The sequence below is a fragment of the Petaurus breviceps genome, unplaced genomic scaffold (assembly GCF_028583685.1).
Source record: "Petaurus breviceps papuanus isolate PSGF00001 unplaced genomic scaffold, PetGlider_PUasm1.0 91041, whole genome shotgun sequence".
In the NCBI taxonomy this organism is placed as follows: Eukaryota; Metazoa; Chordata; class Mammalia; order Diprotodontia; family Petauridae; genus Petaurus; species Petaurus breviceps.
The window spans coordinates 5062703-5077878 of record NW_027187400.1 but is presented as its reverse complement, the minus strand read 5'-3'; the positions used below and the strand labels follow the sequence as shown (position 1 = coordinate 5077878).

General features: G+C 50.6%; 1 protein-coding gene and 1 long non-coding RNA gene across 2 annotated transcripts in view; one reads left to right on the top strand and one right to left on the bottom strand.

Moving 5' to 3' along the window:
- LOC138153995 (uncharacterized) overlaps positions 1–13731 on the bottom strand; it is a 113449-nt gene extending 99718 nt beyond the window's left edge. Inside the window, exon 1 of the long non-coding RNA XR_011166525.1 lies at positions 13720–13731. This is a non-coding gene — a long non-coding RNA (uncharacterized lncRNA). The remainder of the gene's footprint in view (positions 1–13719) is intronic.
- On the top strand, positions 11103–13330 carry GPR3 (G protein-coupled receptor 3). The gene has a single exon (XM_069078278.1). It carries the CDS (start codon positions 11235–11237, stop codon positions 12207–12209), a length of 975 nt encoding a protein of 324 aa, XP_068934379.1. The 5' UTR covers positions 11103–11234; the 3' UTR covers positions 12210–13330.
- Positions 13732–15176: the final 1445 nt, after the last annotated feature.

The following is a 15176-nucleotide window of genomic DNA, read 5'->3' as shown; positions in this document are numbered from 1 at the left end:
GGAGGAAGGGAGGTCAAGATTAGAAGTGAGCCCAGGTTCAATGGATTGGGAAAACAGGAGAATCATCAGTTCCAAGCAGAAGGAGCTTAAGGGTCCATTCTGTCCAGTTTACAGATAAGTAAATCGAGGCTTAGAAGGTTATGCACCTTGTCCAAGGCCACACAACTGCTGTCAGAAGCAGGATTTGAACTAAGGTCTTCATGACTATAAGACTATCACTATTGCCTGTTATCCTGTCTCTCTGTGGAGGGAAGGCAGGAAAGGGTGAAGAATAGGGTTAGGCACATGAGAGGATGGGACGTTATAGTCAGAGAATTCCCAAAATTGTGGACCCTAGAGGAAGAACAGTTAGGGATGATGTTGAGAGCAAGGGAGCGTGTGACTGAGGTGGAGCAGAGATCCAGGCCACGGGAGCTGGGCAAACTGGAGGCCAGGGAGGGCGTCACGTTTACAGGAGCATAGACACATATGTTTCTGTGGTGGGGAAACAAACGTTAAGCAGAAGAAATGGGGAGCCACTAAAGGCGTGATGACAGGCAGTGCGAGGGCCCCATTCCCTCACTGGAAGCACTCACAGACACACAGGTACTTTTTGCTTGACCACTCGACTGGGAAGCCAAAAGTCAGAACTGAGGCATGTCCAGAAGGCACGAGTACCCAGACAAAGTGAAGTTCGGGATGGTTGTTCTCTGCATCCCCATAGCACTTAAGGGAAGACACATGCTGGAAGTCTTTGGACAGGGAGGGCTCTAGGGCCTAGCGCATCTGGGGTCAACATGTGGCCTGTGTCTAGGCCTCTGTTCTTTGCCCCTTGCCATTTGTCCTTTCCTGTTTTAGGGGAAGGAGAGAGAGAGAATGGCTGTAATTTTGTGAACTTCCAAAGGTCAGGAGAGCGAGTCACCAGAAATCCAGGAGCTAGTACCATGCTGGGATTTAATAGGGAAGCCAGATGGTGAAGAACAAAGTCTCAAGTGACCTTCCTGGCCCAGTGTAGCAGCAGCAGAGAGATTGCAAGCTCATTTATCCATTAGTCATGCTGCATTTGGAAGAAAACTTACTGGGGAGAATACTACATAGAAACCCTGTGGAGTGAAGCCACTGTCCCTGGGGATGGAGATGGGAGAGGGGAGAGTGAGCCACCAGGGGCTGGGGCCAAAGGGCTAGATTTCTCTTCTTGCTCTCTCTTCAACATAAATATCCTTTGGTAAAATCCAATTGATGTTAATTAACTAAATGGAAGGGAGAACACTAATTACAGCGGCTGACAGGGGGGAATGGGGCTCAGTGAGAGCATTAGAGACCCCTCCATTCCCTCTGGGCTAGAACCCTGAGGGCTAGATATAGTCAGATGCAATCTGGGAGAATGAAGCCAGAGCAGGGGTGGGAACCTGTGGCCCTCTAGGTCCTCGTGTGCCACCCATTGACTGAATCCAGACTTCACAGAGAAAACCCTTTTATTATGGTATCAGAGTATTGCTGCGCTTATTCAATGCCAACTCTGTGCCAGGTGCTGCTTTAGTCACGGGGACTACAAAGACTGAAATGAAACAGTTCCTGCCCTCAAGGAGCCTACATTCTACTGGAAACACAGCTAGATCACGGACTCCTTGAAGGCAGAAACGATCTTTTACCGTTCTTTGTATCCCCGGAACTTATCACGGAGCCAGGTACACAGTAGGCACTTAAGAAATGCTTACTGAGTAAATTAAGGGGGCCGACATGAAATTAGGGTGGAGAGGTAGCTAGGAGCCAGATTATGAAGGCCTTTAGGTACCAAACAGAGGAGTTCCTTATGTTAGCCTAGGTTTTGGTAGAACCCAAGGACAGAGCCCTGGGGGATGCCCATAGTTTAAGGATAAGGGAGGCACTAAGGAGCCACTGAAGGTTTAGGAGAGTCAGATGTAGTTCAGGAATATTAATCTAGCAGTTGGGTAGAAGATTGATTGGACAGGGGAGAAACCAGAAGCTGGGAGGTAAATTAGAAGGATATCACGGGGCTAGAGTCTGGGTAAAAGGCAGTAAGAGCCTGAACAAGAGAGAGCCACATGAGGGGAGAGAAGGGCCTGCCTGGGGTCAAATCTCACCTCCAACACTTGCTAGCTTCCGTGACTCTGGCAAGTCACTTAACGGCTCTATATCTCAGTTTCCTCAGCTGTAAAGCAAGAAAGAGGTTGGACCGTATGGGAGACGTTGTGATTGTGGGGGTTGAGAAATAAAAAGAGAAAAAGGAGAGACAGAGAAAGATAGATGGAGGAGGAAGAGAGAGGAAGAGATTTTTGCCTATTGGAGAGAGAGAGAGAGAGAGAGAGAGAGAGAGAGAGAGAGAGAGAGAGAGAGAGAGAGGAAGAGGAAGAGGAAGAGGAAAAGAGAGAGAGAGCAGAGAGGAAAGAGAGAGGAAGAGGAAGAGGAGTTTGGCTTCAGACATAGATTCATAGGATTCCTGGGCTTGGTTCCTTGTAAATTAAACGAGGAGGCTGGCCTAGTCCCCTTAGTTCTGACTGGAAATTACTTTAGAGATCAGCTTGTTCAACCCTCTCATCTTACAAAGACAAAAATGAGGCCTAGAGAGAGAAAGTTATTTGCCCAAGATGACTTGACTGTGAAATAATTAGACTGGGGATTTGAACCTAGATCTTTTGTCCCCTTCCATTCTCCTCTTTCCCCAGGGCTTCAAGAGCTCAGAGGATCCAGTGGAGGGACAGTGTGTTCCTCCTCCCATTTCTCTGGCATAGAGAGAGTGCTTAGGAACTCTCTGTCCAAGCCATGATCCAGAGTCCTGTCCAGCCTGGCAGCTCAACTGCCCGCTGTCCATAGTGGAGATGACACCTCAGGCCATGTTGAGGTTCGGGAGAGGGAAATCTGCAGTTCTCCACCTCTGCTAAATCCTACGGCTTTATCTCGACTCAGACCTTAACTCAAAGTGCAATATTGCACCTTGGCCCTGGCTCAACCCCAGCTCTGACCCCTCATTTAATATATGAGGGAACTAAAGCCCAGGAAGCTGATGAATCTATGTCTGAAACCAAACTTACCTGTTTGTTCTTCCTTCCTCCTTCCCTCCATCCCTTTCTCCTTCCCTCCCTCCTTTCTTTCTTTCCTTTCTCCCTCCTTCTCTCTCTGTCTCTCTCTCTGTCTTTCTCTTTCTCAGTCTCCCTGTCTCTCTCTGTCTCTGTCTGTCTGTCTCTCTCGCAGGCTAGAAAGGGGAAAAGAGCCAGAATGCCTTGGGTCCCAAGACTTCCCAATATCCAGCTCCATGGAAGATGGGTCCACTCCAGAAGCCCAGTTCGGGGCCCTCCAAGGCCCTCTCCTGGGTTTGGGGGGAAGGGTGACAATGCCCTAGATGGCGAAGGAGAAGTTTGAGTGAGAGAACTGTGGGACATAATGCACAGAGTGTCAGACTTGAAGTCAGTAGACCCCAAGTTCAAATTCTCTTTCAAAAAATGACTAGCTCTGTGAACATAGATGAGTCACCTTCTCTGAGTCTATTTCCTTGTCTGAACAGTGGGGATAAAATATGACACCTCAGGACTACCAGCGATACCTTGTGTATAGCCCTTGAAACCTTTGGGGGCACTGCACCAAGGGCAGAGTGATGGGAATTTCAGAACATCAGGTTGGCCTTTGTAAGTCTATGGAAGGTCAGGATGTAACTATATTAATTACTTCTATGGAGGAAGTCTAATATTTGAATTGTCTACCTTATATAGGCCACCAGCCAAGAGGCCTCATGGTGTGGTTGTACAAAAGGTTACAGTTTCCCCACTGACCATCAGAGGACACAATTTACAATTGCCAGTAGTTCTTAAAGTGTGGTCTAAGGACTCCTGGAGTCTCTGAGGAGGGTCCATGAAGTCAAAATTATTTTCATAATAATACTAAGACATTTTAATTTCCAATATGGTTTATATCAATAGATATAACCCGCATAAACAAAAGATCTTGGGAGTTGTTGAGTTATTTCAATCATGTCTGATTCTTGGTGGCCCCATTTGGAGTTTTGTTGGCAGAGATACTGAGGCAGTTCGCCATTTCCTTCCCCAGCTCATTTTACAGATGAGGAAACTGAGGCAAAGTGACTCACCCAGGGTTACACAGCTAAGTGTCTGAGGCCAGAGTCTTATGAGTCTTCCTGACTCCAGGCCCACCCAGGACTTTATGTACTATGGTGCCACCTAGATGTCCCCCTCAATAATTTTAAGAGTATAAAGGGGTCTTTAGATCAAAAAGTTTGAGAACTGCTGGCCTGGACTATTCCCTCCTCAACTGCTCCCCCCTTACTGTCTTCCCCCACCCTAACCACTGCCACCCTTAGAATGTAAACTCCTTGAAGAGGACTTGTTGATGGCTTATATTTGTATCCTTAGTATTTAGACAAAGTACCTGGCACACAATGGGTGCTTAATATTTATCATTCATTATCATTCAAATAATTAGTTGTCATTTAACAGCTTTTGCTAACTGGTTTCATAATTCAAGCTAAGGGGTGATTTAGAATAACAAAAATATGAAATCTACAATCTGTACGCTAGTACCCTCACCCACATCTGAAGCCTCTTCTCTCAGCTAATCACCCCACCCCAGAGACAGGACACAGGTTCTTAGTATATTACGGCCACATCGTTTGTTGAATATAGCAAAAACACATGGAATCATTTGTCTCCAACCATCTCCTAAACCTCCTCCTGCTTATCCTCCCAGATCTTAAGAGCTGAGCTGGGGTGGGGTGGAGGCTGGTCACGACACCCATCCCTGTTACAGAAAGAAGAGATTGCGTGTTGAAGACTATCTCAGGATCAAAGACTGTGAGCAAGGGCAAACGGGAGAAACGTGGTGGGAGAGAGTCATCCTTTTCTTCACCTCCCCTGCCCGTGGGATTTTCAGTAATGGTCAGTCTCAGTTCTGGTTCTATCTCTCTGCTCCAAGTTCTACCCTCCCTAGCCCCGCAAGGGTGAGGCTGCAGTGACTAGCCCTAGGACAAAGGGGACCGCTGCTGTTTTTCTCCTTCTGGCATAAGCAGAGCGGTCTTTTGGGTGCCTTGGCTTCAAGGTCTCAGCTCTTCCTCATGTGACCTTGTTCAGTAGCAGAATCTTGGGTCTCAACCACTTGGGTCCACCTTGGCCATGAATTCTTAATCTCCTAGACTCTGTCTAATGGCAGTGGCTGTGCATTCGCCACCCCCCACGAGGAAACCAGGGAGGAAAGAGGACTCCAGGCCTGTATGGATGTATACAGATCCTGACACATCTCTGTCCTTTTGTGTGGCTTCTGGTCTCCTGTGGGTGTCTCCTCTGGGTAATTCCACCTACCTGCTCTCTCTGTTCTGCAAAGGATCAGGGAAATTTTCCTCTTGGTAGCAGTTCACAAATTTTCTTCTCCCTGTATCCCTCTGTGGGAGAGCATCTGAGGGCCCTTGGGTCCCTAAGAGATGTGCCATACAACTACCTGCTTCACATGGTTGTCACAAAGGAAATGCTTAGCAGTATGCACTAAAAATGTGAATTACAATGGCCAGCAGAGAACATGTGTGAACATACACAGACATAAACACACGGGAGTGCACAGATACAGTCACTCACGCTGGGTGGCTCACCATTGCACATAACATAACACGGGGCATAGTGGATAGATTTATGGATTTGGAATTGGGAAGACTGGGTTCAAATCCTCTCTTAGACACTTCAGTCATTTCTAGAAGATGCTGTTTATACCCTGGCTGTCCTTGGCTATCCTCATTCCCTTCCCAGCAGATCTTGGACTTGGCCCCTGGGAAGTTGTGAGCTTTCAACCCTTATCTTGTTGGAAAACAGGCATTCACGCCATTTCCTGGCCATTTCCAAACCAGACTACTGTGGCTACTATACCCCCCTCCCCCAGCTCCCATTAGTTGTTGTTCTATGTCTGATTCTTCGTGACCCCATTAGGGGTTTTCTTGGCAAAGATACTGGAGTGGTTTGCCATTTCCTTCCCTGGCTCATTTTACAGTTGATGAAAATGAAGGAAACAGGGTGAAGTGACTTGCCCAGGGTCACACAGCTAGGAAATGTCTGAGGCTGGATTTGAATCCAGATCTTTCTGACTCCAGACCCAGCACTCTATCTACTGCACCATCTATCCACCATTTACCCCCATTTAGTTTCCCTGTATGTTTTGTCTTTACCCATTCAAATGTAAGATTCTTGAGAGCAGGGACGGTCTTGTTTAGATTTGTATCCCCAGTGCATAGACAAAATGCTTTGCACATAATAAGTGCATGGGTCATTCAGATACTTAGCTGCCATTTTAATCTCTCTGAGCCTCAGTTTCCCCACATGTCAAACAGGGATAATAATAGAAACGTACTAAGTTCTTTGTATACCTCTATCAGCTATCATGCAATTTAATTCCTGCCTGACCCATTGCTCCCTGGAGAGATATTACTCCTTTGGGCACAGAAAGCATCACCCCCCCCATCTGCTTTTCTATCCTCCCCAGGTCAGTGGCTGAGGCTGTGGTGATCACTGGTGGGGAAGCTGATGGCCCAGGACCAAGGGACCACTGCTGTTTTGTCTCCTTCCGGTCCCTCCTCCCTGGAGTTTAAGGCCAGCGCTGAACCCTGGGACAACAGGAAAGGGGAAGGGCTTGGCCACTTCTGGGGCAGCTGGGAAGCTGTGTATATGGGGGAGATGTGAGAAGTTGGGGGGGGGTCACTGGAATGAGTCTCCTAAATGCTAGGAGGGCCAGGGAGGATACTTTTTTGTTCCCCTGCCCCACCCCTTCCACACAGACATGTCAAAAGGAGTAACTGAAGAACCTGGGGTCTTTAGACCCCAGCTTGAGCCAGAGAGAATTGGGATTCTCTGTTCCCACGCTCTTCTCCACTCCCTCCCCTGATATCCACCCTTTTCCCATCGCTAGCTGCTAGCTCCTTCGGGGAAGTGGCCTTTCCCTCCCTCTCCCCAACAACACTGGCTTTCCAAGACCATGAATAATTGAGTCCCTGAAATCCTGCCCAGACTAGGGGCCAAGGGGAGGAAGGGAGAAAGGGAAGAAAGGCCGGGACTCTTCCAGGATTATCCAGAGTACAGGTGCCAAGGAGGGGTGATGTCACCAGCAGCGCCCACCCCCCCCAGCATCTGTCAGTTCCATGACTCCCCCGCCCCAGGCAGCATTGCCTGGTGCATAATACCACCCAAGAAGTTCATCGGGGGCCACTGCCACTGCCATTCTGGGGGCCCCAGAATTTATCTCAATTCTACAAGTACCTGAAGAGTGCTATGGGTCCTTGGGTCAGAAAGCCCTGGGCTCAAATCTTCCCTATGCCAGGCCCTAGAGAGTCAAATCAAAACAGACCCTGCCCCCCAAGAAACAGCATCCTAAAGTGGTGAAAACTAGTCCATAGATAAGAAAATGCAAGGTAACCTCCAGATTTAGAGCTAGCTAAGATGGGGCCTTAGAGGTCATGGTTGAACTCTGACCCCTTCATTTGACAGATGAGGAAACTGAGGCTCAGAGAGGTCGGAGTGACTTGGCAAGGGTCACAGGTAATAAGGATCACTGGGAAGATTTGAATCTTAGTTTTCCTGACTGTAGACCTGGCTTTACTCCACAGTGATGGCCCTGGCAGGGTCAGGGAAGGCCTTGTGTAGAAGGGGCTGTTGCTTGGAAGGCAGCTAGGTATTCTGAAAGGCATCACCACTGCCATCATTCTGTGTCCCCTTTATTGATCATATATATTGTCACCCTGTGACTGGCATCATGGCCCATCAACCCTCATCGACGCAGCATCTTCCACCTTGAGAACTAATCAGGGACAGCAGAGCAGTAAAAGCCACAGGATTATAAAATTGGGAGCTGAAAATGCTGCAATCATGGGTCTGACCATATCACTCCCCAATGGAATTGTGGGCAATCATTTGCTGTCTCTGGTCTTTAGATTTCTGGGCCTGGAATCAGAAAGACTTGAGTTCAAATCTGTGTGACCCTGAGCAGGCCACTTAACCTCTTGTCTGCCTCAGTTTCCCCCCTGTAAAATGGGCATAATAACAGCACGTACCTCTCAGGGATGTTGTGAGGATCAAATGAGATATTTGTCAAGCACTTAGTACAGTGCCTGCGCATAGTAGGCATTATATAAAGGCTTTTTCTTTTCTCTTCCCCAAATTGTAGAACAAGGGGATTGAACTAGATAAGCTATGAGGAACCCTCTGTTTCTAGATCAGTAATCCTAATCCAACCCCTCTCATTTTATAGATAAGGAAACTGAGTCCCATGGAGGTTAGTAAGGAACAGTTAAGATTCAAACCTAGATCTTCTGGGAAGAAAAATAATCCAAAGCTTTTTCCAATATGCCATATTTGCCTCCTAATAATCCAGATACCTGTTCTGGGGCCTGAGCTCTCATCCTGGTTCTGTCACTTACTAACTCAATGACCTTGGGTAAATCACTTTCCTTCTCTGAGATTCAGATTACTCTTCTGTAAGATGGGGAAAATAATATCTGTTCTACTTATCTTTCTGGGACGTTCTATGACACAAGACAATGTATGTAAAATGGACCATGAGCCTTAAAACCGCTTGTAAATGTCAACTATTATTATTTCTTTTCCTCATCTGAAAAATGAGGGGATTGGACAAGATGACCTGTGAGATTCATTCTAGCTCCGGTGAAGGTCGATAACTAGCAACATGTATGGGCCCTGCTCTGCTCTCCCAGTCCATCACAGGGGCAGGGTTCGGTTTCTCTGTGAATCTTCCCAGAACTCACTTCCATTTATCTCATCCTTCCCTTTACCCTAATCCTACCCTTCATTATGTCATCAAATCATAGCCTGGGCTTGGGAGAGCTAGATTCTAGTTCTGGCTCTCTGCTAACTCGTTCTGGGAACTAGGACAAGTTATCCCTTCTTTCAAGTCATGCTCATTCTTTTGTAAAATGGGAAGGTTGGAACAGATGGCATTCTATGTCCCAAGGTTCCTTCCAGTTCTGATCTTCTATGTTTTAACATTTTATGTTCTAAGGCCCCTCCTATCTTTAACATTCTCAGTTCTAAGGTCCTCCCAGCTAACATTCTGTGCTCTAAGACTCCTCCCAGCTCTGACATTGTGTTCTAAGGCTCCTCCCATCTCTGATATCCTGTATTCCAAGGGCCCATTCTGTGTTCTCTAACATTCTCAGTTCTAAGGCCCCCATCCCAGTTCTGACATTATGCATTCTAAAGACCCTCCCCCCTCTGACATTCTGTGTTCTAAGGGCCATCCCAGCTCTGCCATTCTCAGTTCTTTTTTTTTCTTCCTTTTTTGGAGGGGGGAAGGCAGGGCAATGGGGGTTAAGTGACTTGCCCAAGATTACACCTCTAGTAAATGTTAATTGTCTGAGGCCACATTTGAACTCAGGTCCTCCTGACTCCAGGACCTCTATTCACTGCGCCACCTAGCTGCCCCCCATTCTCAGTTCTAAGGTCATCCCCAGCTCTGACATCCTGGGTTCTAAGGGCCCTCCCAGCTCTGACATCCTGGGTTCTAAGGGCCCTCCCAGCTCTGACATCCTGGGTTCTAAGGGCCCTCCCAGCTCTGACATCCTGTGTTCTGAGGGCCCTCCCTGCCCTGACATCCTGTGTTCTGAGGGACCTCCCAGCTCTGACATTCTGTGTTCTGTAGTCCCACCCAGGTTTGACATTCACCTCTAAGGTCACCTCCAGTTCTCACTCTCTGTGCTCTCACAGACTACGTTCTAGGTCTCTTCCAGCGCAGACATCCACCGTTCTGTGACCCTCTCCCCTCATCCCCGCTGCCTGTCACAATTCTCATCCCCGTCGTCACCCCAGGTCCCAGAGCCCGCATCAGCGTCACCTAGCAGCGTCACCCGGTCCCCGCCACCACCGCTGTCACCCGGCCCGCACCCCCCTCCCTCTCCCTGCTTCACCTGCATCATCCTCATCCCCATCCCCGTCACGGTCCCGCCTACGCGCCCCTCCGCCCCTAGCCCCGCCCGCCCGGGCCCGGCCCGCAGAGGGCGCTGCCTCAAGGACGGAGCGAGAGGGGGCGGGGCTGGGCGCTTTTTATGAATGGGGAGCCGCCAGCGCGAGGCCTCATTATCATGCCGCGCGGCGCGCGCTGCGCTGCTTCCCGCGAAGCCCATTGGCTGAGCCGGGTCGCTGACGTCAGAGAGCAGGCGGCTCAGGGCGGGGCCCGGCGCGGGTGAGTCACGCCGCTCCGCTAGGCGGGGGCTTCGGTGACCCAAGCTTAGAGCACGGCAGCCCCGCGGCGGCTGGGACCCCTATCCCCTGCTGCTGCTGCTGCAGTGGACGCCCCCGGCCGGGGACCGCAGCCTGGGCCCAGCCCCGGCTCCAGCCGCAGCCCTAGGACCCCGGGACTGGTGAGTGACGGCCCCGTCTCTGGGACCCGGGCGTCCGGGATGCTAGCGTGCTGCAGGAGCCCCGGACGCCCCGGCCTGGGCGAGCCAGAGGCTTGGGTGCCCTGGCAGCAAAGGAAGCGGGTGGGGGCGTCCCCTGCATGGCCCAGGTTGACCTGCGCGGGGCGGGGAGGGGACATTGGGGCGGCTCAGGGGCAGGACCCCGGTGTCCGGCTAGGGAAGATCCGGCCGCCCCACTAAGCACCCCAGTGTTGGACGAGAGGCTCGGTCACAGGGAAGGTCTTGTGGGTGACAGGGGATGAGAATTCAGGCGGGGCAGGGCGGGGTGAGTGGTTCAGGGACACAGAGGTCGGGGCTGGGGGGGAGCAGGAGAATGAGGGTGCCTGGCGTAGAAACACAGGTGTCCGGGTGCGAGGGGAACAGGTCAGATCTTACAGCATCCTCAGTCCCAGGCTGGAGGTGGGAACTGTGGGGGCCGGAGGAGGGGACACCCCACCCCCTTCACTTCTCCTTAGATTACCTTAAGTATCCCCAGTCTTTTATGATGATCTGAGTGTCAGGAAATTCCCCCTTTTCCTTCCTGGAATAGATTCGGGTAGGGAGGGGGGGTTAGACCCTGTTTTGTAATGAATTCACCCTAGGGGAGAGATGCTTGTAGGGCACCTAGGTAAGGGGTATTCAGCTATCCGTAAGGGGGGAAGTAAAAAGAAGCATCAGGACTCTGGTATCCCTAAAAATCAGAGGAAATTTGGGCACCACCACTTCCTTTCCCCTCCTCCCCCCTGTAGTATCCCAGGTGTCAAAAGATAGCATTAACCCCAGCCCTTTGAAACCTGGGACCCACAGGGCTTTCACCCAACCTTTTCTTCCAGCAGGTACCACAATGCAGGGGGTAGGAGGCCCCCTGGACTGGCTGGCATCAGGGAATGAGAGTGCTGTGGAATCCCCACGAGACACCAGTCCAGCCTCCCCTCTCCCCCTCCCCACAGCCTGGGACGTGGTGCTGTGCATCTCTGGGACCCTGGTTTTCTGTGAGAATGCAGTGGTTGTGGCCATCATCGTGGGCACACCGGCTTTCCGGGCTCCCATGTTCCTGCTCATTGGTAGCCTGGCCTCTGCAGACCTGCTAGCTGGCCTGGGCCTCATTCTGCACTTTGCCTCCAAATATTGTATTGGGTCTCCCATCCTGAGCCTGGTCCTGGTAGGCGTCCTGGTCACTGCCTTCACTGCCAGCATCTACAGCCTGTTGGCCATCACTGTGGACCGCTACCTGTCCCTCTACAATGCACTCACCTACTACTCTGAGACCACAGTGACAAGGACATATGCCATGCTGGTGCTGGTGTGGGGGGGTGCTCTGGGCCTGGGCCTCCTTCCTGTGCTGGCCTGGAACTGCCTGGATGAGCCAGCCTCCTGTGGTGTTGTGAGCCCATTGACCAAGAACCACCTGGTGGTCCTGGCTGTGGTCTTCTTCATGGTGTTTGGCGTGATGCTACAGCTGTATGCCCAGATCTGCCGGATCGTCTGCCGCCATGCCCAGCAGATCGCCCTCCAGCGGCACCTGCTGCCCGCCTCCCACTATGTGGCCACTCGTAAGGGCATTGCCACCCTTGCCGTGGTGCTGGGGGCCTTTGCTGCCTGCTGGCTTCCCTTTGCCGTCTACTGCCTGTTGGGTGACTCCCACTCACCCCTGCTCTACACCTATCTCACCTTGCTCCCGGCCACCTCCAACTCTCTCTTCAACCCTGTCATCTATGCCTTCCGAAATCACGACATCCAGAAAGTCTTGTGGGCCGTCTGCTGCTGCTGCTCCTCCTCCAAGGCCCCCTTCCGCTCCCGCTCCCCCAGTGACGTCTAGTTCGGTTCCTTCCTCCTTCCCTCCTCTCCCCAGTTTTCTGCTTCTCCTCCTGCCCTCCTTCAGAATGATGTGTCTTTGACAGTTCTATACCAGCCTCAGTCTCTCCCCCCCCCCACCCCCCCAGGCACGGGATTCTGCAGCATTGGAATGCTTTGTCTGGTTGGGAAGGGTTCCTTCTCTTTCAGTCCCATCCCTCCCTAGACCCCCCAGGCTCCAGCCAATGGAGCTCTGGAAATGCTGTCTTGAAGAATCTATTCCATTCCCCACCCCCTTTCTTGTGTCTTGGCTAAAAAGCCAGTAAGTTTTGTGTGTGATGGACCTGGGGAGACACTAAGTCACTGGGCCATCTGGAGAGAGAGAGAAGACAGAGAGGAGAGAGATTTATGTATATACACGTACAAAGACCCTATTTATTTATTTATCTGAACATTTATTTATTTATTTATTTGTGTTGATGGGTCTATTTATTGGGGGGAGGGATGGAGGGGAGGGACCTTGACCTTGCAAACCAATCCCTGTCCCTCATATACCTTTGTTCTTTGGAAGGGGGGGAGGGGGAGGGAGAGAGAAACCATTTATTTTGTTAATTTTGATTTTTTTAAACAAAAAGATAGATTAGAGACACCAGAGCCCCTGGTCTCCACTCTTCACCCCAGACCTCTCACCCTCCACTCCTGGGGGTCTGCAGGGGCGAGGGAAACACCAGCTTCTAGGGGTTTATTTTTTTAAGCCATCTTCCTAAGGAATGGAGAATTCTGGACAAGTTCCCTGGCTCCAGCCTTCTTTGGGGCTGTGCTGTCCTCTGGTGGCTACCAATGGGAACTGCAGCCTGCAGTGCCATGGGTTGACGTGGGCGTCTTCTTCCCTCTCCTTCCCCCCCCCCCCCCAAATTTCTTCTCTCTTCCACATCCACAGTGGGCATCTGGACATCCCACCCCTCATGCAAGGTCACAGCTATGACCTTGGAGGGGGGCACCCTTTCACTGGCCCCAGGGGAGGGTGGGCATGGGATGATATATCCCCATTCCTTGGCACTCTCTTACCTTGGGTAGAGTACTCCCTTCCCAGTGCCTCCCACCCACTCCAGCCTCCTCTCCCTTACCTTTCTCTGACCCAGACTCGAAATAAAAAAAAAAACGTTTGTGATAAGAAGTGCTTGAGTTTATACCTGTCTGCCATAGTGGGGGTGGTGGTTGGGGGTCAGAAAAAGGAGGGAGGACTGGGAGCCTCCAGGGGGAAATTCAGCAGAAAGATGAGCGTCCAGAGGCAAAGCCTGAGGGGGTTGGGTTCAGAGCAGAATGGGGCCTGTTGAAAGACCAGGCCAGTGGTCAGCTGCGGCAGGTAATGGATGACAACCTAATCCTTGAGAGCATTTTCAGCTGGCTCCCATTTCCAATCTGAGCTGTTCCCTAGACGTTGCCCACAGCCTGGACCTTCCAGGAGACCAGCATCTCTATGGGGAAAGAAGGAAAGGCCCTGGGCTGTTCTGATGCTGGCTGTGGATAGCCACTGCCCCATGTACCAGGTGGAGCCCATGGCCACAGGGAGCTGGGATATAGAGAACTCTGCTCTGTAAGGAGCTGGTACATAAGGTCTGGCCTGGACCTCCTTATGACCAATGGCCCCTATTATAAGATGACCAGTTGAGGTTAGGCCCTGGGCCAGGGAGCAGCTTTGGGCTCAGGAGAAGAGCTAGGGTCAGCATCACCACTCAACCCTCATTCAGTTTTAGAAGTTGATGAATCCAGCAGGCTTTGGGCTCAATCTTCGGCCTGGGGTCAGGGTGGAGAGCAGCAGAGCAAAGTGGCCCCATGATTCATGTGGGATCTAGAGTCCTGGGCAGCTTACTAAATATGGGCAAGGCAACATCACCTCCTCAAGCCTCAATTTTCTTATCTGTGAAATGGGGAGTAAATACTTGTAGCGCCTCCCTGGAAGGGTTGTAGTGAGGAATAAGTGAATTAATTAAAGTTTAAAACTTTAATAGCCTAAAACGACACTGAGACTTTGGGGATATCCTGTCTATGTAAAGTGCTTTGTAACCTCTAAAAGCACCATGTAAATGCCAGTTTAATTATTGATGCTTTTAATAATAATAACTAGCATTTATATAGTACTTTTAAGGTTTGCAAAAACACTTTACAAATCCTTTCAAAGTAGGCGCTCTTATTATCCCCATTTGACAGGTGAGGTAACTGAGGCAGGCAAAAGCTAAGTGACCTGTCACATAGCTAGTAAGTATCTGGAGCAGAATTTGAACTTGCGTCCTCCTGACCGAAAGCTGGCTGTTCTATCCATATCACAGGTGCAGCCAGTTTTAGGGCAGCTGTCCATGGTTAGGGTTTGTTCATTTTCAGTAATGTCAGATCCTTCATGACCCCATTTAGGCTTTTTTTGGCAGAGATACAGGCATGGTTTGTCATTTTCTTCTCCAGCTCATTTTACAGATGAGGAACCTGAGGCAAACAGGGGCTAAGTGACTTGCCCAGGATCACACAGCTAGGGTCTGAGGCCGGATTTGAACACATGTCTCCGTGATGCCAGGCTCAGCATCCAATGAGCCACCTAACTTCCTTGAGTGTGGCAAACCCTGGAGTGAGCCAGGGCTAAGGGTCAGTCTGTGGCCTGTGTTGATATGAGAGGTCATCAGTCAAAGGCAGGGTTCAAGCCCTGGCTGAGTGCTCTGTATAGTGGAGTCTATGGACAGTTTGAATAAAGAGGTCAGCCCAGGGATGGAGTCACTTGGTGACCCCAGTTTCTGATCAGTCCCTCAGTTTAGGTGGACAGTGCACAGACAATTTAAAGGAGCTGATGTTGCCAGGGTTAGTCGAGGAGAGGGTATATGGCAGGCCAGAAACAGCACTGGACTTTGGAGGTCAGAGGGGTCTGAGCTCAAATCTTGCCCCTGAAGCTTAAGAGAAAGGAAACAGTGCCAGGTACTGCACTAAGGGGCTTTACAATGACCTC